The 24467-nt window shown below is 36.5% G+C and overlaps 1 protein-coding gene across 1 annotated transcript; it reads left to right on the top strand.

Annotated features, from left to right (window-relative positions):
• Window positions 1-1409: 1409 nt before the first annotated feature.
• LOC122794840 (G-protein coupled receptor family C group 6 member A-like) lies at window positions 1410-24178 on the top strand. Its single transcript, XM_044063446.1, has 3 exons — window positions 1410-1635; window positions 1817-2197; window positions 23205-24178. Exons 1-3 carry the CDS (start codon window positions 1410-1412, stop codon window positions 24176-24178), a joined length of 1581 nt encoding a protein of 526 aa, XP_043919381.1.
• Window positions 24179-24467: the final 289 nt, after the last annotated feature.

The raw sequence follows: 24467 nt of genomic DNA, 5'->3' as shown, positions 1-24467 counted from the left end.
TTATTAACTTATTCAGTATAAACCATTATTATTTGTGTGCAATTCCCCCGTTTCACTTCCCCTCCTTCAGAATTTGTTCATAGTACATGCCCTTAACATTTCAGTTCTATAGCATGTACTGGTATCTTAGGTTTCCTTACAGGCAAGCGATTTTCTTTGAATTCTGTGCTCATATATACAACCACTTTTCCATGGCTTCAAACACTATTTCTGGCCACAAAAATATGCTTAAAAAAGGGTAGGTATGATGAGGAGCATATATATTTGGTTTGTGCTGCTGCTCTTCGAGCTAGCATGATCAAATCATGCAGGCATAGCGCAATGCCTACATAATTGTTAATGAATTCCAGGGATTGTTTATTTACTAGGACATTTAAGTATGGAGAGATTCTTCAACATTGGAGACATGCACTTGTTAAACTTATCTTTAAATGAGAGAATAGGGCATACACAAGTTATTCAGACCCATAAGTCTACCTTTTTGTTGTTGAAAATAAAAATAATGGAAAGGTTAGGACTTTAAAATCCCTATCAGCATGCATATGTTCATAAAAGGTATTTAACTACCTGTAATATTATTTTAAATAATAGTATAGTAACAATTATAAATGACAAAGCATGTTGTAATATAATTTATGTAATAAATGTTTATACAATGCCTTTTAGTCACAGTTAGTGATTATTATTCACAGAATGTTTTTATTACTATGTAACATATGTTTAAAAAGATTTTTATATATATATATATATATATATATATATATTTAAACGCATGCATTTCATACTCATGAATATATAAGTCGTATGATAAATGATGTTTGAAGATACGACTATTTATATACTCTACTTATAATGTTTATATATAGCATTTTAGTTTTGAATGAGTAATAGTACAGTTTTAAATAAGATATGTCTATTTATTACATTATCTATTCGTAGCGTTTTGATCATGTATTTTAGTTTTGAATGAGCAATAGATTAGTCTTAGTAAACATTCACTCAGGCAGCTAGTGTCTTGACCGCTATGAGTTTGATTAACTCAATGAATGAATTAATCAATTTATTTGAGTCATCTGATGAGTTAATTGAATTAAGAAAGAGTATTTAAAGCCTTGTTTTAAACATAAGAAGTTAGATCTGAGGAAGCGTACATTGTGTACGTGAAAGCGCTCATCTGTTCTGTGTTCTGGAATAAAGGCTTTATATTTTTGGAATATACGTGGACATTTATTCTTTTGGACTGCTTTGTAATTGCAACGATCTGGTAAAAGCTACGACCATCTTTGTGCTGAATCCACCTGTTTTATTTCTTCATTGAGTGGTTTTTGTGACCGGTGGATTCATTTGAGTAGTAGGTAATTTTTCTCCAAAGTAACTGTTTCTGTGTTTTACCTATACTACTCCGCGAGATGGCTAATGTTCCTATAGAACTGGATTTTCGCCCAGAGACTAGGGTAAGCGATGACAAATGGCATTTCATAACTAAGAATTCAAGTAACCCTTTATTGACTCTGGAGTTAATGCCATCAGCGACCGCTGATGTATTATACCAGATTGATAATATAGAACGTTTTCGTACTCTGAGTAATGAACTGGAAAATGATCTGTATAAACTGCAGCGCTATACTTGGCAACGTAAACATTTAGAAGCCTGTATGCATTTCAAAATTGTCCCCAGAGGCATGCGTGTTTTATGTATGCCTACGTATGGGGACAATCACCCAGAGCTATTAAAGAAATGGCAAGAACTCAATCTTGATTTTAAGTCACAAATATATGCAGCTGATTAATGACTATTTTTTTCCCCTTGAACAAGAACTACTGATAAAGATTGAGAAGCTGAATAAAGAAATACGTGACTCATTTAATTATGAGTCCTGTCTGAGTAAATTAGATCACATATACATCCAAGTGCTTTCTTATAGCCAGAAGTTACAGCAAGTGAAACACCGTAAGTTACATAGAGACTTTAAAGATTTCTCCACGGGGAACGTGTTTATTTGGCCTAGAAATAACAATCGTAATTATACTGTGGGTAATGGAGAACCTAACAGTAATCCACCTCATATAGACAATTCAAATATCCAGGTAGAAGCAACTATGTCTGCTATTGGTCAAATGGAAGCTGACGCAACAAGTGTCGCTTCAGATGGAGTATTCGTTACACCACCTGAGGAGTTGCAACTTTTAGAGACTGGTTTGTCTCCTCATACACCGCTTCCTAACCAGGAAGCCAACAAATCAGCAAATAGAATGGGAGCGATTCCGAAGTCCAATGCACAAAAAACTATCACACATTTTTTACCCTACCCAGTTCGGAAGCAAGTATACCAGAGAGATCGCACAAACAGCTGGGAACGGAGGAAACGAAAGTATTCAGGGGAGAGCTTCCAACAGCGGAGACGCCAAAAGAACTAAAAAACTTGTTCCTGAATCGATCCAGGTTTGTGCTATCCCAAGATGATATCAATGTACTTAACAAAGGATTGACTTTTATCCCGTCGCAAAGTAGCCAATTGCAAGATGTACTTATTGATCTTAAGAGTATTTGTGAGAGCTGTAGCTTTAAAATTGCATTTTGGCAATAAGCCTTTAGCTACATGTGTAACTAATAATTCGACCTGTTTTAAAATGAAAAGTACTTTCTCACCTCCTCTACCGATGCACATTGAATGTTTTATGAAGGTTTGTGAGAACAACATATATGATTATTTTTCTAATGGGAAGAAAAAGTGTTGCTATTTTAATTTGAGTATGAGAGAATATTCCTCACTTAAAATTCTATCTAGCAATCAGACCCTTATCTTTAAACCAGCAGATAAAGGGGGAGGATTTGTTCTGTTCAATATAGAAGAATATGATGAACTCATGCTTCTCATGTTAAGTGACAGACATACTTATCTTGAAATTTCTAAAGAAACACTTAATGATATATGTAAGAAAGTAGCAGATAGTCTCTATGATATGCTTATGTGTAGGCAGATAGATAAGGAGCTTTATGACTATTTTTACAGACAATACCCTAGGATACCAGTAATTAAGGGCTTACCTAAAATTCATAACGGTATAGAACCACCTCCTATGAGACCTATAGTCTCGGGTGAGTTTTGGGTTACTGAAAATATATCCAATTTTCTTGAGAAGACATTGAGACCATTAGTAGATGAAATTCCTACGATCCTTAAAGATACATACCAACGTTTAGAGTGTATTGAACAACTGGGAGAAACATTATCTAAAGATTTACATTTATTAATAACATTGGATGTACGGAATCTCTTCACTTCTATTCCAAATGATTATGGCATCCAAGCAATTAGAGAACTTATTCAGTCTAGAGGAGAATTCAGTAGGAACAAACAGATACTTATTTGCCAACTACTTGACCTAGTATTGTCTTATAATGTTTTTTTGTATGGCGAAACAGTTTACCATCAAAAATGGGGTGTGGCAATGGGCACCCCATGCGCCAATACATATGCAAATTTAGTGTTTTTTCAATGGGAACAAGAATTCCTGTTTAAACATACACTATTTGAGAAAGTAGTACTATACAAAAGGTTTGTGGATGATGTCCTCATTGTTTGGAGGGGTACTGAAGAGGAATTTAAAGAATTTTTACACTATCTTGAAAGTACGATTGATTTTTTGAGGTTCACAATGGAAATTTCACATGAAACACTAAATTTCCTGGATGTAAACCTAAGCATTAAAGCGGGCACTAGTTTCCAATCTTTATAGAAAAGCGTGCTGGAAGAACACGTTACTAAGTTTTGATAGCATGCACCCGAGACATGTTTTTCCTGCAATTATTAGAAGTCAATTTATCAGAATAAATAGATTATGCAGGGATGATGATGTGAAACTGAAAGAAATGCAACAAATGGAAAAATTATTTCATGAAAGGGGCTATAATAAAAAGATGGTAGAACAGATCAGAGATGAAGTCTTTGAACCCCATTCTCATGAGGCCGTCAATTTGGCTGAGAAAGGAAGTTTTAGCAGGTATAGTTATAAAAGTTACAAAGGTACTAATATGGAAGCAGCAAATAATGAGACTGCAATAGTGAGATATGTTATGACATATACCAATGACAGTAAAGCAATATGTGAGATCATCCAAAATAATTGGAGAATTTTGGCTATAGATGATAAGACCACTAAAATTGTGGGCAACTACCCCAGGTTTGCCTACAGGAACAACAAGAATCTAAAAAGGCTGCTATGCTCCAATCCTAGAATGAATGACAGCTTGGATTTGAGAGGAAATATAAGGCAAGGTACATTTCCTTGTAAGCGTTGCAATATGTGCATATATATTACTAGTGAACAGAATTTCATGCATCCAGTGTTGAAGTATACATTTACTCCCAATTTTGAGGCAACATGTGCAACTGAGAGCCTCATATATTTAGCTACCTGTGACACTTGTCCAGTGTTTTATGTAGGATTAACTAAAAGGAAATTAAAAAATAGAATATATAATCACATATACGATATAAAGTGTAAAAACTCTCTGAATGCCCTAGCCAAGCACATTATAGATTATAAAGATCATCAGTTTAAATTTAGAGTCTTAGAGAAAGTGGATATTAATGGTAGAGGGGGAGATCATGTGAATCTATTGGAAAATAGGGAATTAGAATGGATTTTTAAGCTCAGAGCGCACATATACCCAGGTATTAATCAATATGTATCTATTAAATCTATACTTAAAGCAAGGAGATAGTCTTCATAACATTTTCCCACGATTAGAAGACAAAAATAAGAAGTACATGGAAATAATACAATACAATATAATACAAGTGGGATTGAGGCCTGTCTCCTATAGAATATTAACTAAAAGTATGCAGTTGTTTATTTAACACCCAAACCTTTTATTTATATTCATATTTATAGTTATGTTTAAAAGGCTGATATGTCTTGCATGAATTTGATTTTTAAAAATGTTTATACAATGCCTTTTAGTCACAGTTAGTGATTATTATTCACAGAATGTTTTTATTACTATGTAACATATGTTTAAGAAGATTTATATATATATATATATATATATATATATATATATATATATAAACGCATGCATTTCATACTCATGAATATATAAGTCGTATGATAAATGATGTTTGAAGATACGACTATTCATATACTCTATTTATAATGTTTATATATAGCATTTTAGTTTTGAATGAGTAACAGTTCAGTTTTAAATAAGATATGTCTATCTATTTATTACATTATCTATTCGTAGCGTTTTGTTCATGTATTTTAGTTTTGAATGAGCAATAGATTAGTCTTAGTAAACATTCACTCAAGCAGCTAGTGTCTTGACTGCTATGAGTTTGATTAACTCAATGAATTAATTAATCAATTTATTTGAGTCATCTGATGAGTTAATTGAATTAAGAAAGAGTATTTAAAGGCTTGTTTTAAACATAAGAAGTTAGATCTGAGGAAGCGTACATTGTGTACGTGAAAGCGCTCATCTGTTCTGTGTTCTGGAATAAAGGCTTTATATTTTTGGAATATACGTGGACATTTATTCTTTTGGACTGCTTTGTAATTGCAACGATCTGGTAAAAACTACGACCATCTTTGTGCTGAATCCACCTGTTTTATTTCTTCATAATTTATGTAGACCGCTCTACAGCTTTTGATAGGGTCATACAAAAAAAACTGTTCAAGAAAATAGAGCGACTAGGCATCAGTGTAATCTTAATAAGGCAGACAGCTGCATGACTTACAAATAGGATATGGCAAGTGTCATACAGCAGTGCAGGCTCTATCCTGGGCCAGTCACAGTTAGGCTATATTTTTTTGATTTATCTTGTTCATCTGAAGTGCATTATAGGCTGTATACAGATGACATGAAAATTGAAAAGCTGATTACATCTGTTGAAACAGGGCAAGTCTCCAAAGCAATTTGACTAAATTTACCAGCTGGACACATGAAAATAATATGATAGTAAGTATATCAAAAACAAAGCATTTAAGATTTAGGATACAGTGAATGAAAGGTGAATATTTAATACAGCACACAATGATTAAAACTGGATTCATTTAAGCACCTGGGTGTATGGGTCAGTCCAGCTTTGAGCTTCTTTGTCATTGTGAATAATTAGTTAATGATAGTTATAAGACAGAGCTGTATCTGTCTCATCTAGAACCCAGTGATGGTCTCCAAAGTATCACTCCAACCCCTTGACTCTTCGAGTGATGGCCAAAAAACCAACAATCAAATAAAAAGGACATAAGCATCTGTCGAATGAATGTCCCCGCAAAAACAAAAAATGTAAAGGACTTTGGTTTTCTGTGGGAAGCTAGCTGGTGCATTGGATTACCATAGTAGTCTAGCCACACCCCCTCTTCTCTTTAAGTGAAGAGTAAAATTGTTTTCCTACAGATACTGCATGCCAGCCTCAATTGATGATCCAAAAAAAAATAGAAAAGAAAATAATGAACTGCTAAAGTGCCTTTCTATAATGGCATTTCAGTACTTAGAAAAAGTTTGCTGCAGGAACTCTAAATTCCATCCCCCCAACCCAACACTTTGTACCTATGGATGTTGCTCCCTTCACCCAACTCTTTCTACTCAACTGATCTAAAATTATAGAACTATAGACTATATAAAGAAAGATTTATAAAGTCTAGGAAATCATAAATTATAATAATTGTTTGTAAGTTACATTTGACCCAAGACAGATTATGTAATAATAATTACAAGGAAAACTTATATGAAACGTAGCATGAGTAAATTGGAAAACAAGTTCTGCAGAAACCTGCCAAGAGCATCCAAGGATGTGAAAGTTTAAGTTATTATGTGAACTTGTATACTGTCTCATATAGATATATAAGATGAGACCTTATTCAGATATATAATGCATTTAGGGATAACTACCTTTAGGATTGCTTGGAGGTTATCAAAAACTAGTATAGAATCATTTGATGCCCCACATATGAGATTATATAGGAATAAGAGATGTACTAATAAGAAGCATAGCTCGTTCAACCAGCTCCCTGTATTATGAACCAGCACCCCAACTCTCAGCACTTGAAAAAAGAGTAAATAAGAAAACAAAAAGCAGGTAACTGTAAAATCGGATTGCTTCATTGTAGTTGATCAGATTATTAAAGTTAGAGCTATGCCCCTCCCTCCAGCTCTTCCACTGAAGATCCAAAAAAGAAAAAAGCACATTCCTTCTACTGGCACACCAACCAGGTGGCCAGATGCATGACATGTTCCCCATCCTGCTCCAGCCATTCAGGTCCTGTTTCTGTGCATTGTCCCCAACTCTCCTTCAACACATTTCAGAAAAAAAAAAAATTCTTCTTTTAAACTGTTGCAAACTGTTTGCTACAAATCAAGCAACTACAGTTTATACCCGGGTTTCATTTAGATGCTTGAAAGTCCTTTTACGTGAATACAAAAAGAGCGACACATATTGAGCGAACCACAGAAACACTGAATGTCCAAAAATGCAAAATTCGAAATGTCGAAGTGTCATGGTTGGCCCATCTGTGGTATAGCTCCGTAAGGTAAGTGTACGATAGTTACAGACCTTAGGGTTAGGGTGCGGGTTAAGGTAAGTGTATAGATAGGTAATGTATGTAAGGTTTAGTGTAGGGTTAGAACTAGGGTTTTGTTAAATGTATGTGTGGATTAATTGTTTTGTTTTGGTATATCGCTGTAGGGTAAGTGTGCAATAGTTACGGACCTTAGGGTTAGGGTGCGGGTTAAGGTAAGTGCATAGATAGTAATCTTTGTAAGGTTTAGTGTAGGGTTAGACGTAGGGTTTTGGTGCTTTACTTTAGGGTTAGAAGTAGGGTTTTGGTTAGTGTATGTATGTGGTTTATTTATTTTGTTTGGGTAGGCAGTATGTAGTGGGAGGTGGAGTTGGCCGACTATGGGGATTCGACTTTTTGAATTTCGTGGTTTAGTGCATTCGGTATATTCGCGGTTCACGCAATATGTGTCTGTATTTTCATATTCACTTAATTGGATTTTCGCTAATATAATATAGACCCTTTATACGCTGCCTGCATTGAGTATTACAGCACTCAGGTTTTAGTTAAAAAAACAGTAATCTTTTTTTTTTTACTTTTAAACTGTAGTAAACAGTTGCTACAGGTTTGACCACAGATACAATAATGGTATTGCATTAAAGGGAATTTGGGATTTGCTGATAGTACCCCCCCAGCACTTTGCTCCTGAGGCAGTTGCCTCTCTCACTCGACTCTAGTTACCCTACTTATACTACCTGACTTTCTCATAGAGAGACAAAGAGAGACAGAGAGAGAGAGAGTAGATGATTTCTAGAATGGACTATCAAATTGCATTAAATGGAGTATTAATCTAAATATTTGAAGAACTACCTAGACACATATTATGGGGATGATTGGTTTGCTATATTGGTGCACTAGAAGGGTATTATTTCCTACGTCTATTTTTTCATCTCAGTAACATATGCATCTATAGTATCTGTTGGACCTTTTATTCATGTAGAGAACTAAAGAGTAATATGTGGCAAGTTCTTTCTGGGCTGGAGTGAATAGCTGAGCTCCATTTGATGACTGATGGTTATGCTACTGCACTTTCAAATACACAGACTCTTGACAGCAAGTATAATTCTTCAGGTCTGCATTAAAAAAGTATATGTGTATGTGTATATATATATATATATATATATATATATATATATATATATATATATATATATATATATATATGGGTCTAATTCTCTTGTTTGAAATGATACTTTTTCAAACAAGAGATCGAGACCCACTTTAACAAAAGTACACTTTCACAAAACTCACTTTACCAAGCCACAGTACAGTGAGGACAAGGAAATATACCTTTCCCCACTGCAGTGTGATCTCAGAGCTACTATATATAAGTAGCGGGGTTGTGGGGGACACAGCTCCTCACATGCAGGGTGCAGGGGGGCTTGCCCCCCTGCTACAATGTGTTTTTGTTTTCTGGACTGGACCCCAGCCATTTATATATGCTAAGTGCAAGAATGCAGTCCGAGATCGGTAAAGTGAGTTTCGCGAAAGTGCACTTTCGTTAAAGTGGGTCTTGATCTTCTCTTGTTCAAACAAGTGTAATTTTGAACAAGAGAGGTAGACCTATATATATATATATATATATATATATATACAGATAGATATAGTTATATTTTATATAGTTTTGGCAAATATTTCTACATTATCTAACACTTAGCCACATCAGTAGACTTAATAAATAAAACCTAGATGGAATAAATGTGGTATAACCTCCCTTTTGTTCATATTTCAATTTAATTATTTGGAAGAACTAGGTACTACATGTCATTCAAAAAATTCTAGCTAATTCATTAAAGTTAAAGCTATACACTCATGTATAGCATTACTACCTTATTATTTGACTGTCTAATGAAGAACAACTTATGTTGTTAATCTTTGTAAATTACTTATGCAAAAAGCTACTAGATTAAGGTGAATATTCTAAAAGTAGACCTTTTGGAATGAAAACATTGATGAAACTGCCATATCTCTTACATTGCAAATTATAAATGTTTGGATATTAATGTTGGCAAAGTTAAATTTTTAATGTTCTCTTACTCAGTTTTATGATCGCTATATTATCTAAACTATTGTGATAAGCTGTGTATATTACTCTGTGATATAAATATTTATATTCTAAACCATGCACTCTATCTCTGATGCATTCAGGGTTCATTGTTTTGTTCATCTTGTTAAATGGTGAGACCGAGAAGTGGATAAGAGAAAATCTTAACTTTTAGAAAGCAGACTCAGAACACGTTTGTCTTAAGTTTCATAGGACATACAGTTGTTTTGGCAACACTTCTGTTTTCATTCCAGGTGTCCTCTATAGTTTTGTAAAATGACAGTATCATTTCTATCCTAAACAGTATCTAAACTTTCAACCAGATGTTTACAGGATGGTTCTTTTACCCTAGTCAAAATCCTCAAAAAGGGAGCATGTATACCATGAAAAAAACACATGAAGTCACACAGCTTCCTCTATGACATATACCATGCCTTCAGGACAAAGGTAGTTGCACAACTGTAGGTTCATAGGTTCATACTAGGCTATCTGCCCTAGGGCATTTATAAGCCTAGCCAGAATGTGTTTGACTTTCGCCACCCATTTTAAATTTATTTTGCTATGCCCTTTTTCGAGGTTAGTATACTGTGCCTCTGTCTAACAGTGACACAGAAGTGATACCTGGGGTAAACCTACAATCTCCCATCCACTCATCAAGATTCCTCTTGAAAAGAGTCAATGAGGAACTCTGCCTTACCTGGACTGGGATTTTATTCCAGAGTGAAGGGAGCCTCTGGGTAATGAATCTGTCCCTCCAGCATGTCCTATTTATTTCAGTGCTGAGGTTCAAGTCTCTTGAGCATGTAGCTTGATGGGATTTGGATTTTCTGAGGTCCAGCATGTCCATTAATTCCGGGCTGGACATGCCTTTATACGTCAGGCACAGATCGCCTCTGAACAGGCAGTATGCCAATGAGTAGAGCTGGAGTTTCTTTAACCGGGCAGCATATGGCATCTGTATGAGCCCTTTGATCCTCTTGGTGAGGTACTTTTGGGGTCTTTCCAGTTGCTGCAGGTGTCTGGTAAGGTACAATCCAAAAGGGACATTGTACTCAATTATGGGCCTGATGAGGGATGAGTAAAGAGGCACGATGACCTCCCCTGATCTAGATGTGAATCCCTTCATGATTAGGTGGGCTATATAAAATGTTTTTCTAACTACTTTGGCTACGTGGTTGTCAAATGAGAGATTGCCATCAACTTGGGTCCCCAGGTCCCTAATTACTTCTTCTGTACTTAATGGATTACCACCTATGTGGTAATTTGTGGGCACTTTGTTTTTGCCAAAGGGGATGACTATACACTTTTTGCATTTAGCTTGAGGCCATGGCTCTGGCACCAGTTGTCTGTTTCTATGAGGCCCTTTTGGAGGATGCTTGTGTCGGCTGGAGAGTCGATTATGGTGCCCAGTTTGCAGTCATCTGCAAACTTGGTCAGCCACAGTCCTTCCATGTAGGCCTGTACCTCCGAGAAATATATACCGAACAAGAGAGGTCCCAGGACTGAGCCTTGTGGGACACCACTTGTAACTGGTTTGGAGTCTGACATGCTCCAGCAATTCTAACCATGTGGGTTCTGTCCTTGAGCCAGTTTGCAATCCATCTAGTGACATAGGGGTTTATATTTAAGCTGGTGAGCTTATTTATAATGCCGGAGTGGGGTATTGTATCGAAGGCTTTTGCAAGGTCCAGGTAGGCTGTGTGGACCACCTTCCCCATGTCAATGGCCTTGGTGACTGTTTCAAAGAAATCAACCAGGTTTAAGAGGCAGGATCTGCCCTTAACAAAGCCGAACTGGGTAGGATCCAGTGTCTGTAGGTCCCCAATATCTTTATTTATGAGGTCCATGATGATCCTTTCCATAGCTTTGCAGACCAAGCTAGTCAGGCTTATGGGGCGATAGTTTCCAGGATCCATTGAGGCACCACCTTTATGGAGAGGGATCACTGTTGCTGTATGCCACTCTTTGGGCACATATCCTGCAGTAAGGCTGAGATTGAGCAGTAGTTTTATGTTTGGGTTTAGCTCTTCTTGGAGTTCATGTAGGATGCAGCCCGGGACACCGTCTGGTCCCATTGATGCTGTGTTTTTTGCTTTGGAGAGGGAGGCGCTTGCCCGAGCATCTGAGATGTCAGGGGGGCAGCACTCTGCTGGGATAGATATTTGCCCTTTTGGTGGGGAGGGGTGGGGGGTTTGCGCTGAACCTGTCAGCTAGGATGTTGGCAATGTCTGTGGGTTCAGTGTATTTTTTGTCATTTTGGACTAATTCTGAGCATATCTGGGAATTACCACCCAGGTTCCTAACATAACTAAAGAAAGCCTTGTGATTATCCTTAGTGTCCTGTGCAATTTTTCTCTCAAAGCTGGCCTTAGACAATTTTATGAGTGCTTTATGTAGCATTTGTAACCCTAGTGGATAACTAACTTTAAAAAAATGGTTATAATAACCAAGTTTAGTAGTGTTGTATTTGCATACTCCTCACCTGCCCAGAATTTTACCTATTATTTTTTGGACTGTTCCTCATAAAATTTGTAATTTTCTGGTAAATTGTTAAGGAATGAATTCTGTAAATAATGACTTAATATCCTTCAGAAAATACATGTTAATGCAAACTCTGCTACTCCAGAGACTTTCTAAGTGTATAAGAGCAATATTTAAAATCTGTCCTTGACTTGGGGCCTTTGTTCCTCCATTGATTTTTGCTTTGTTCAGATTTTTTTGCATTGAGGGGTTGAGAGATACATGCATTTATAAAGCTTTGCAAGGTCATTACAAAAAAGCAAAACTAAGCAGACATTGGATAAATATACAGAACTCCACAGAGACAATGACTGAAAGCTTTGGGACTTAGAATCAAACTAAGTGAGAGGAAATGAGTACTATGTAGCACCAAGGCATGTCTCACCATGTGCTAAGAAAACTGGGTTGTTTATGAGTAAGGTAGAAGGCTACATGAAAATTTGTAGGCAAAAAATGTAGAAGTCTAGATTGGTCCAGCATTTACATTTCTGGATCATATTCTCTGAGTTGTAGGTAGAGCTCAGCTCTGCTAGCTGCTTAATAAAATGAAAACATATTGGATGGGCAAGCAAATTTGTGGTAAAGGGTTGCTACCACCTAACTTGAGTATGCACTGGCAATATATGTTCTCCTTCTTGCAGCCTGCAGAGAATACAAACTACACAAAACAATATTTGTAGATTTATAACATGTGCACATGTGATTATATCACTGTTTCCCAATTAGTGAGCCTAATTGGTTATCTATTACCATAAGAATTACACTCCTAATTAGCACTCTGATGATCAAGTTATTAATTCTTGATTTCTGCACGTGTCTTAACTGCACCATCACCACCAAACACAAGAAAGCTGAGGCCAACTGAACTTTTACTAGGCTCATTAGTTTCCCCTAGGTGCAGCCAGTACCATTTCATCAAAGTTCCAGTAGTCAGGACTTTATATCCATGGTCAGACAGTTCAGTACGCTGTCTATGTACTCCACACACTCAACGTCCTTCCTTATATAAAAGCTGAATGCAGAAGCAGTAGCACAAGTAATTCATTGTAGGTCTAGTACTAACGTACTATAAGGTAGCTGATCTGTACATTTCAAGAGCTATTAATGGAGTATCATTCTGTTTGAATTCAACAATATCATGCATTTGAAGGATTTCTGTTCTATATTAACTTAAGCCTAACACTTTAATAATAGTAATTAGGTCATGCCTGAAAATGGGACTCAAGTGTTTCAGTTCATTCACTTGTGAAGAAATAAAGAAAGAAAAGAACAGAATGCTACCCTTTTACTTTTTGGTTGAGGTGTGCATTTATTATAATAGCTTTATTACAATTTATTTGTTTTACTATGATCATATTTCTAAGAGTATTTGTAAAATGCTTCTTATCGAGTTTCCTCTGCCAATGGGCTTTACCTATTAAAAGATAACAACCTTAATAAAATCACACAAATAACACATTTAACAAATTGACATAAATGAATAAACAAACAAATAAGAGAAAAGGTTATGCTCTGGTCAGGACAACACCATCTAGTACATGTTTGTACTGAAATAACTTGATAGTGACTTCCTTCAAGGACTAGGTCCAGCAGTCTAGTCTAGATGTTCCTTTTTTGTGGGGAGGGAGGGGGTCATTCTTTTTGGCCAGGATTGTTATGTTTCGACTGACATCCTGAAGAAGTGGAAGACTTTGTCCATGGAAGAAGGCTGTCACCAACCTCCACTGTCTTTCCTTGTTTTTGAGGTGTTATTGTACCAAGAAAAAATCCTTCCCGTAGAAGGAGAAAGGTGGTCAAACATCCAGCCATGTTGCTTCCTCCAGCTTGTCCTGCAAAGTCTCTGAAAAAAGCTTCCAAATGATGCTACAGCAGTCCTGACTTCCCTCAAGATTAAGAACCAGTGTTGCGGTAATATAGGAGCACAAGCCAATCCACTCATATATCAGCACCAGAAACAGCTTTAATAAAAAACAAATTAAGTGCCTTGTAAATATGCATACTTTCATATACTATATAGTGACAATAGACTCACAGCTGTCAGAAACACCCAGCTGTTTCAGAAAAATTCTGAGGAAGTCTATTACAGGCAAAAGAAGTTAATCAGTTGTTTTTTTTCTTAATTAAAAGTTACTGTTGCTGATGCAAAAGAGGATTTACTTGCATTCATATATTACCAGAACCCTGTTTCTTTGTCTATATGGTTATATTTTGTTGTAGTATCACTTTTGGGATCTTCCCCTTCAAGACTGTATATCAGAAGTTGGTTCTCATGTTTGTTTTGGTTGAAGAAGCATAAATAGAAACTGAACATTTCTGGATCTAATAATAAATGTCCCCTTCTTGTTGGTCTTATGATGTGTTTAAAAAAGGTATCACTGGGCTCCTGGGACAGGCCACCTCTCTGCAACACAAAGGAGATATAAACTCTACCTTCTTTTGAAATAAGAAAAGGCTTCAGCTACGGCCTCATCCCCATTCAGAAGAGTATTGGAGGTTTCTCAAAAAGGGTGTGTTTCAGCAACTTCATCAAACCTACCTTAGTATGCCAGCCTGTAGAAGTTTGATCTGCCAAGGATTGTACCCCTGCTTGCTCCCACAAGATGACTGCATGATGGTGCTAAAGATTGTGGATCATTTCCAGTGCCTCAATAGTTGCAAACTGCATAGGAAGCACCTTCAATTCACCATGGAAGTGCAACACTTTTAGTACATGGTAGTGAAATCTGGTTAATCCTTTCCACCTAGAGTTTTATCAAGGTTCTGGTCATCTGACTTTTCATGGTCTCAGGTTCTCCTGATAATGATCAACTTATATAGTAATCTGTAGCTCCATTTCAAAGGATTACATTCGTAGGGCAGAGGTGACTACTCTCCAGGGCATGTCATTCTTGCCCATAGAAATTACTAGAGGTCATGACTCATGCCAACTAAATAAGAATTTAGTGGTTGGTAAAAAGCACTCATTATTCTGTTCCTCATGTGTCTTATATTGGTTACCAGCTTCTTGGTATCATTCACCACAACAGAGATGAGAGTACTTTAGTAAGTGATGAGGTAACATCATCTGAATACCCGTAATAGTCTTTCTAACAGTGCTAGACATTTGTCACTGTGCTCTAGAATGATAGACACACCCTTTGAAATTCACTATAGTGTTCTTCTTCTAGATAAACCTACTGAAGTCTTTACTGGATGACCACTCACTGACAGGTTGGGTAGCTCAGATGGGCTACTCCTGATATAGGGCACATGAAGCCCCATGGAAAGAAGGCTCAATAGCAACCTTCCCAAGTTTAGAAGGGACACTAAAACCAGATTATTTTCTGCTTATGTCCAACAACAAAACCACAATGTAATATATAAAGAGATGTATTTGGTGTCAACTTAGTGTCTATGTAGGTTTGGCAATGCATGTCTGAAATAGGCTGAATACTGGGGCATAGCTGTCATGGCAATTTACATACCATTAAGGAACATGTGCTGGTTGTGTCCTACACTCAATAGCTTTAGACCCTCAGTTGACCTAATGATGGGGTGCAGTTTAATATAAGACCTTCTTGGATTGGAACGCCACATAAATTGACCTGTTCAGATATTAGGAAAATGTTGTTCCTCTCAGTTTTACATGGTGCAGTGTAGCAAGAGAAAGTTAACAATTTGGGAACTCTCTCTGCCTTAGCAGAAGTGATTTCTGTACAATTCTCCCCCTTTCAACCTTATTCTCTGATTCCTCCTAGCCAACCTGTATCAAAAGCAAATCACATACATTGTGCTACTACAAATGAAAAGTGTGTGGTTTAAGACTCTCACATCAGGAATCTATACCACCACAAGCCAGAAGAGTCACCCTTAGGCAAAGGAGTAGCCTGTTTTTTCTCACTGGATCTGGATTTCTACAATAGAGGTTTAGATTCTTCCAGACTTTCCAGTGGATATTTCTTGTATGATCAAACTTGCTAGAGATTCTTGTATTTGCCAGACATAATGTAGCCTGTTAAGTGGAAGAGATTTTCCCTTTGGACTGAGAATGTCTTCCTGTCACAGACTTTGAACACAAACACAGGATTTTTACCTTTCAGAGATGGCTGTAGACCTGTATCCCAGTTACGTCACTGTCAAGGTTCGTACATATACTATTTTGGTGCACCACAAACTACCGGATGTCAAACTGTGACTTATCACAGGCTTGTGAACAATTCTTTAATGGAGTTCTACACCTTTGTCCACTTCTGAAGAATTGATCCCCTGCTTTGTGTGGGGATACTATTCCATGGTTTAGCAATATATTGGGAGTAGACTGAGTCTCCTATAACATCTGGCATGGCTTAGTGGTAAATCACATTGTCTATGGTGTGCAGGGTCTTTGGTTTGAGCCTTGCAGAGGCTGTTTATTTGGTTGGGAGGTTGGCATAATGGTTAAGGTATTTGCCTTATAAACCAAAGGTGCAGGGTTTGATTCTCACATGGGGTAATTGGCTAGGCTTAAAATGGACAACAAAGGCAATTAGCCTAGTGCTAATCTATGAAGCTATCTATGAACCTATGAATGGAGGTCCCAGTAATAAGTTATGTAGTGCAGGGCATTTCTCTGGATGATAAATGAGTTTGTGTGCTGAAGTTAGTTGTGTAGTTCAAGCCAGTTTGATTGGTTTAAGTTATGACAATGGTGGGTCCTATGAGGGAAATTGGTGTCAAACTTAGCTACTTTATTGTAGCAGGAGCCAAGCTGAGTATTGTTTAAGTTTGTTATAACTGGAGGAGCATATAAGACAGCTGGCAATAAGAAGGTGGTGGCTAGAGTTTTTCTTGCAGTATCTGTAAGGAATCCATTGATCCTATAAAGGAAGCCTAGTTTCCAGTGAGTAGATTTAAAGGTGTGCAGTATTTGCTGGTCATATTTAAAATTATTTATTACAATGCCTAGAAGTCTACTGTGAATTACAGTTTTAATGACAATATTATTTGACTTTATGGTAAAAAATTGCTTTTGATTCTGGCAACTTTTTTGGGGGTGAGTAGGAGGTTTGATCCTTTGAACCAGGTTTCTACAGAGGAGAACGATTTTTGGGTAATGTTGTGGAGTTTATTTATTGTTGAGACCGCATATATTAATGTTGAGTCATCTGCAAACTGAACTAAACTATCATGGTGTGTGGAGGTGTGGAGGTCATTAATAAATACATTAAATAGGAGAGGACCCAGGATAGATCCCTGAGGGACACCTGCAGTAACTGGTTGAACGGATGAGTAGGTTTGTTGCCATTTAACAGCTTGTTGCCTGTTGCCTTCCAGATAGGTAACTAAGAAAGCACAGCAAGGAATACTGTGAAAGTTCTATTGAGGAGATTCAAATCGGCAGTTGCTGGTATCAAATGTCTCTGACAAGTCTAAGAACATGGTGGACACAAGCAGGCCATTGTTTCTATGTGGGTTTATTATATTGGTAAAATGTAGTAGAGCAGTAGTTTTGCTGTGCTGGGGCCTAAAGCCATGCTGTGTTTCTGAGAGCAGGCTATTTGAGGTTAGGTATGGCATCAGCTGCATATAAATGCATTTCTCTAATATTTTGAAGAGGGGGAAGAGAATAGCTATTGGTCTTTCATAGTTCTTAAACTCTGTAGATGTGCTGTCTTTGTACAGTGGTACGATGTAGGATTTTTCCAGTCATGAGACATATATTTCTGCTATGGACCTATTGATTAGTATTGGCACTGGGAAGGCTATGACTTCTGTGCTCACTTTTAGGTAGTCTGATGGTAGTTGGTCTACAGCTGTGGAAGTAGGATTTAGTTTAAGGATCAACTTCCTTATAAGAGAAGTAGATACTGGACTAAAATTGAAGAGCTGTGGGTGGTTTTGATTGGATAGGGGTAGAGAGAAGAGGCAGATATATTAGTGTCTAAGAGAGACAATACTGATTGTATAAAGTTGGAATTAAACTGTGTGGGGATAGAGTCTGTCATATTGTCTGTTTTTGGAGAGGGAGTGGTGGTCTTGCCAGGGAGGAAGAGTTTATTTAGTGATGACCAAGAAAGTTTTGGATTGTTTTTATGTCTGTCTTGTAGTCTGGCATAGTATCTTTGCTTATCCTGTTTGACATGTAATTTTGCAAGTTTTTTAAGATGTCTAAATGCCTAAAAGGCATTTTCAATTCTATTTTTATACTAATTTTTCGAGGTTTTATTCCTTTTTGTCATTTTTTTTTTTGGTGTGTTTCTACTGACAGCCACTGTGCAATGCTGGTGTTTATGCTTTTATTACGTACTGGTGCTAGATTATTTAAGGTGTAAGAATATGTTATTAAAGTGTCCTACAGCAGTATCTAGAAGCAGTGTTCCAAGTGCATTCCAATTATATGGTTTTATTGTTTCATTGAAAATAGCTTTTCTGAAATTGGTTGTATTTCACACTTGATTATAGATAACATGTTTATTTAGGTTATGGTAAGCTCTAATAGCATATGTTGGTATGTAGTCACCTATTCTATCTGACAGACAGCCTACTTTTATCTTCTTGTCTGGTTTGTTTGTAACAATCCAGTCTAATGTAGAGTATCTCCCTGAAGTTTATTGCTTCCATAGGTATGCTTATTAAATGTCTGAAGTTGAACAAGTTTATGGATTTAATGAGGCAGTGGAATTTATGAGTTGCCAGTTTATATTTAAGTCTCCAATTATTATAGTTTCATGGTTAATTTGTTGGATATAGGATTACAGGAAGTTACTAGGCTAATGGCCCTGGGGCCCATAAAAGCCTAGCCACTTCTACCCTTAATTCCACAATCAGCACCTATTGCTCCTGTCCAACAGTGACACAGGTGGAACTCCTGGGGTGATTTTATGGATATCTAATACAAGATGCTTTCAGCAGTATCAGTGTTATTCCCTCATGGTATATAAATTGCTGTTAAACATACAGTTTTCCTACTGTTGATTTTTAGGAGTGTTATTAGAAGATCAGCATTGTTAAATGTGGGTATTGCCTGTGGAAGTAAGGTGATGGTTAGGGATTTTTTATAGATGATTGCTACACCACCTGCATGCTTGTTTTGTCTATCATGCCTGAGTATGTTGTTTCGGGGGGATCTCATTATCCTTTATTCCTTTTTTTAACAAGATTTGAGTAGCTATGACTACATCAGGTGTGTATGCAGCAAGGTAGGCTTGTATGTAATGGATTCTATTGTAAATATTTCTTAATTTCATATTTAGTAAGGTGAGTTTGGGTTTTGATTTTTGCTGAGATGTATTAGGTGACTGTTTTATTTGGGGGTTGGAAGTGATGGTTTTATGAACAGTGGGTCCTGGGCTGCGGTGAATATCTCTGCTGTTTTGAATTGATATTTTACAGAGGGAAGAGTGTGGCCAGTTATATTTTGTTCTTGGCTTGGCAATTGTAAATGTAGATACTTTTGTTTTGAGATATTTATAGATAAATACATCAGACATAGTTTATTAGTAGAGATAGGGTGTTATGGAGAAAGGCAAACTGGGTAGATGTTGATATTCTTTGTGAAGACTATTTGAAAGTCCTAAGTATTTGAAGGAGGTGAATTTGATAAGTGGTGATGAAGGCTCTAGAGTGAGGAGGAATAGTAAAATAATCTGAGTTAGGAGCAACTTAACTTGTATTATAAAGTTAGCATGTGGTTTGATTAATACAGGTGTCTATAGGAAACCTTGCTATTTTAATACTCTATTACAGCGTGATAGTATGCACCCACAGCATATTTTTAAGAATATCATTAGAGGCCAGGGGATGAGAACCTCTAGGCTAAATGCCACAGAAGAAGGCTTCCTAAATGAAGTGAGTGACCTCAAGATAAGGCTAGAAGAGATTGAGTCCAACCTCTTAGATGTCAATAAACTTAGACTGAACAGAGCATCCCCTTATTTTGGACCAGTTATTACTGGTGGATCCATTACAATAGACAATGGTAGAGATGAGAGATCAACTCATGTAAGGGTTTCTTTACCATATAGTACTGATTGTCCAGCAATCAAGAATATTATTACGAAACACTGGCCTATTCTCTGTACTGATGACACCATCGGTAAACTTGTGGGGACTAAACCCTCCTTTTTATATAGGAACAAATTAAATTTAAGGAGAATGTTATGTTATTCAAAAAGGGATGAATGGTCAATGCCTCTTGAACACACAAAACCATGTGGACGCTGTAATTATTGTAATTCTCTTGACCCCAGTCCATTTTTTGAACATCCTGACATGCACACTAACTTTAGCTACCTGTGATACTACTCATATAGTTTATTTGGCAGTGAGCCAAATATGTGATGCATTTTATGTTGGCAAAACCAATCGTCGCTTTAAAGACAGGATAAGAGAACATCTTTACCACATTAGGAAGGCTTCACCTCACAATGCCTCAGCTAAGCACGTAGCCCAAGCAGGTCCTGAACATTATTTCCTATTTAGAGCTCTTGAGAATATTAAACCCAGTATACGAGGAGGTGACATCAGGAACCATACTGAGAGTAAGGAGAGTATGTGGATAGTTAGATTGAGAGCAGATAGGATTTAGGTCTCAATGAGAGAGCCTCCATTAAACCTATGTTAAACAAACGGAGGAATGTTTGTAGATTTTATAATACATGATGGAACATATATGTTTTACCCCTTGAAATAGATTTCTTTTGATATATATATATATTTATATATACATATTTATTAGAGCATCTTGAGTGTTCATGGAGAGTTTTTATATGTTTTTATATGTTTTTATATTCACTTTGTCATTTTATACATCTTAGCATGTTTATATGTGCATATATCTTTAAGCTTAGATTAACTCATGAATATGTAACAAGAAGCAGCCAATAGGAGATGTTTTAACTGTATAAATGTAGCCTATGTACTTGAAGGTCTTTGTTACATGATCTGATGAAGCTCAAATGAATGAGTGAAAGCGCTTATCTGACCTGCAGTGGAATTAAAGTTGGATTTTAACCTGAGGATTTTGCCTTTCATTTGGATTTTAACCTGAGGATTTTGCCTTTCATTTCTACTTGTGACTCTGCATCAGCCTAGTTGCTCCTTTTGGTTTCATTTGTATTATATATTTGTTGTAAATAAGGATTACAAAACATTAGGAGTGTACTGGGTTAGTTGTAGAGATGTAATTTGATAGTTATAGGGTCCAAGGATTAAGACAGTTTGATAGAGAGTCTTGGGTGATGGACAAAAGTGGGTGTTACTATTGGCAAAAATTTTATTAATTGTTTTGTTCTGGGGAAACTGATGGTATTGTTTTGAGGAATATGTGGGTAATACTATGGAAGTATAAATGCAGAGTATGAGGGGGTGGGCAGGAATTGGGGGTAGGATAAGGGAGTGGAGTGAGCCCAAGCATTAGTGAGGGTGAATAAAGTGGCTTGGAAACTTGGCAAAGAGACAGAGAAAAAAAAACAATCAGTGACTTAACGTAAACAGCCACAAATCTGCTGAGAAAGATAATTAAAAGAAACAATGCAGTTTAAAAAACCTCTGAGTTAGTAGATGGAAGTCTTAATTTTGTTGCTCTAGGACACAGTTTTTGTAGGAGAGTTAGTTGAATATCACCTTGACCTGACTAATAATGATAACAGTAAAAAATTGCACTTGACTGTTTGAACAACTGTATAATGTAAGGAGGTCTCTATGGACTTTAAAATGCAAAGTCCAAAGACCAACCCAACCCCCACAGATTAGAAAAAGAATGAGAAAAAGTAAGCCAGAATGCAGTAGTGCAGCTGTGGAAAGTTACTAGCTCAGTACTCGGTGGTAACACAAGAAGATAAATAATTATATTAAAACTGTGTTGCATCTGGAAAACGTTTCTGTGGTGTTTGGAATATCTGGTTACTAGCCCTAATTGCTGGCTACTGTGCTGAGACTTGGGTGCATTTTGTGTTTTTAAGAAGAGAAATAAACTTAAAGAAGGGAGACAGCGGACTGATAAAAACAATGAATTGAGCACATTTAAAAGAGAAAGTACCAATAGGATTGCTGTGAGCTAAGAAAACGGAGCTATTGTGGTGGACAAACTTCTTTGTTGTAGGCTCCATAATAGTTATAATTTACATAAAAAATACACCCCACAGACTGCTGTTCAAACTGCAGACTTCACTGTTACATAAATATCTATTTGCTTTCACGGATACTTCTATAGAATAAACACACTAAAGAGACAGTTGAATGCACTGAATCAATGTTTTCTGTGCATGAATACTAACTCAGAGCTGAAAGTGGTTTAATAACTGTATTGAGCAAGGAAAAACAAGGAAGAAGGAAGACCAAGGATAAGTACCTTAAAGGCATGCAGTTCCACTAAAGAAAGACAAGAGGATATAAATAATGGGAATAGCAAGTCTAGAAGAAAAGAAGAAAATATTAAAAAAAATAGTTTGATTAGGAGCAGTAGGAGTAAATGTCATTGTCTGTTCGGAAGTAGAGAGTAAAAGCAGACCATCAGGATATCAGCAAAAGAGGGTTTACAGATTCAAGTAAAGAGAAATATCTCTGTAGCATTTCTATAGTGGAGTGATTCAATTTTATCAGTACATTCTTTGTATTTTCATTATGAACCAAATGTTTCTGTTTTATATATATTTTTCTAGGTAACCTTTGTTATAGATGGTTCAACTAAAAACTGTGAGTCCAGATTTAGAATATTATAAACCAAGACTATACTCCTAAAACCTACCTAAATGTTCTAGACTAGAAACAGAAACGTTACAGTTCACTAGCTCTGATGATTTTACAACTGAGTTCAACAAGAAAAGGGGAAGTTAAAGACAAATTTCATATTTCGTTCTAACAGTGCTTTTCATTCTGGTTGCTTTCAGAGAAATTCAAAGTAACTGTAATATGATGGTCTTCCACATTTCTGTAATTCCATGACAAGTGCAGCCTTAACAATACTGTAGTTATGCCATTGGGTGAACTAGTTTCCTGTATCTTTTAATTACTTTTCTTTAATCACGATTGCACATGCTATTATCGAGTATGTTAAATATAAAAAGAAATTAATCATAATTGTATTCTATCATTATAAATATTCTATTTTTTCTTGTAGATACATGTGCAACATGCTCGTGGCAAGAGTGGTCACTAGTGAACAGCAAAGCCTGCTATAATAAAACCGTTGACTTCCTCCAATGGACAGATGTTAGAAGCATTATACTGATGATATTCACTGGTGCTTTGTTAGTGGTGATACTCTCTGCAGTACTAATTTTTGCCAGAAATTACAGTACTGCCGCTGTCCAGGCCAGCGGTGGATATTTGTCTTTCCTTATGCTATTCTCTCTTGTTTGCAGCTGTTGCAGTATCTGTCTTTTCATTACCAGGCCAACTCAGTTTTCTTGTTTGTTAAGACAGGTTGTGTTTTCTGTCAGTTTTACAATCTCTATGTCTGTACCCTTAGCTAAATCTTTCCAATTGGCTAATATATATATGTTTCAAAGAGCATGTGTACAGCATTATCAGGGTTATATTCTAATGGTTATAAACATTATCATCCATACTGGAATATGTACTATATGGTGGTACTTATCCCCTGACCTTGTTAACGAAGTTTATGAGTCCCCAGATGCCATTAGTCTGATGTGTGCAAGAGGTAGTATCTTTGGATTTGTTATGATGCTGTGTTATAGTGGGATTTTAGCAACCATCTGTGCTGCATGTGTTTTCCTTGTTGCAAACTCAGAAAATACATACAATATGGCCAACAGCATCCGTTTTGTTATATTAATATACTTTCTTGCCTGGATTTTTTTTATCCCAATATACGCCACTGCAAATGGAATATCTGTTCAGTATGCAGAAGCATACTCAGGACTCATGGCTGCATATGGTATATTCTGGGGCTACTTTGCCCCTAAAATATACATCATCCTTTTTAAGTCAGAATATAACAGTTTCATATATTTTCAACATTTTTTAGACAGCAATTCATCTGGAATGTATCCCGGCAACAATGATTCTATTTCTCAGGTCAACCAGGTCGAAATTGAAAGCAATACTGTATCTTCTCAGAGAAATATATGAAGTTGAAGAATAGACAACTGTACTTTAACTGGAATATTCTTTCCATACTTGGTTTACTATTTAGTACTCAGTTACTTTGTGCAGTAATAGTATGATTACCTTTACAGTTTACACTGTTTACTTATATATTGTTGATGGTGCAAGTCAGAAATGAAAAAAGGTTGAAAGCTACATCAACCCCTTTCCTGACTTCCATTTAAATTAAATAACGTATGCTTGCACACACACAAACACACAGACACACACACACATACATACATGCACACACACGCACACACGCACACACACA

Source organism: Protopterus annectens, chromosome 2.part1 (genome assembly GCF_019279795.1).
Source record: "Protopterus annectens isolate FY-2018-M chromosome 2.part1, PAN1.0, whole genome shotgun sequence".
NCBI lineage: Eukaryota > Metazoa > Chordata > Ceratodontiformes > Protopteridae > Protopterus > Protopterus annectens.
Note: the sequence above shows the minus strand (reverse complement) of the source record. Positions and strands in the feature narration are given on the sequence as shown.

Excerpts from the sequence above, each read along its gene's own strand:
- LOC122794840 (XM_044063446.1), top strand. The coding sequence starts at position 1,410 with ATGGCTAATGTTCCTATAGAACTGGATTTTCGCCCAGAGACTAGGGTA. Across the intron at positions 1,636-1,816 it reads GCAGCGCTATACTTGGCAAC|AACTACTGATAAAGATTGAG; the intron begins GTAAACATTTAG and ends CCCTTGAACAAG. Across the intron at positions 2,198-23,204 it reads GTTGCAACTTTTAGAGACTG|ATACATGTGCAACATGCTCG; the intron begins GTTTGTCTCCTC and ends TTTTTCTTGTAG.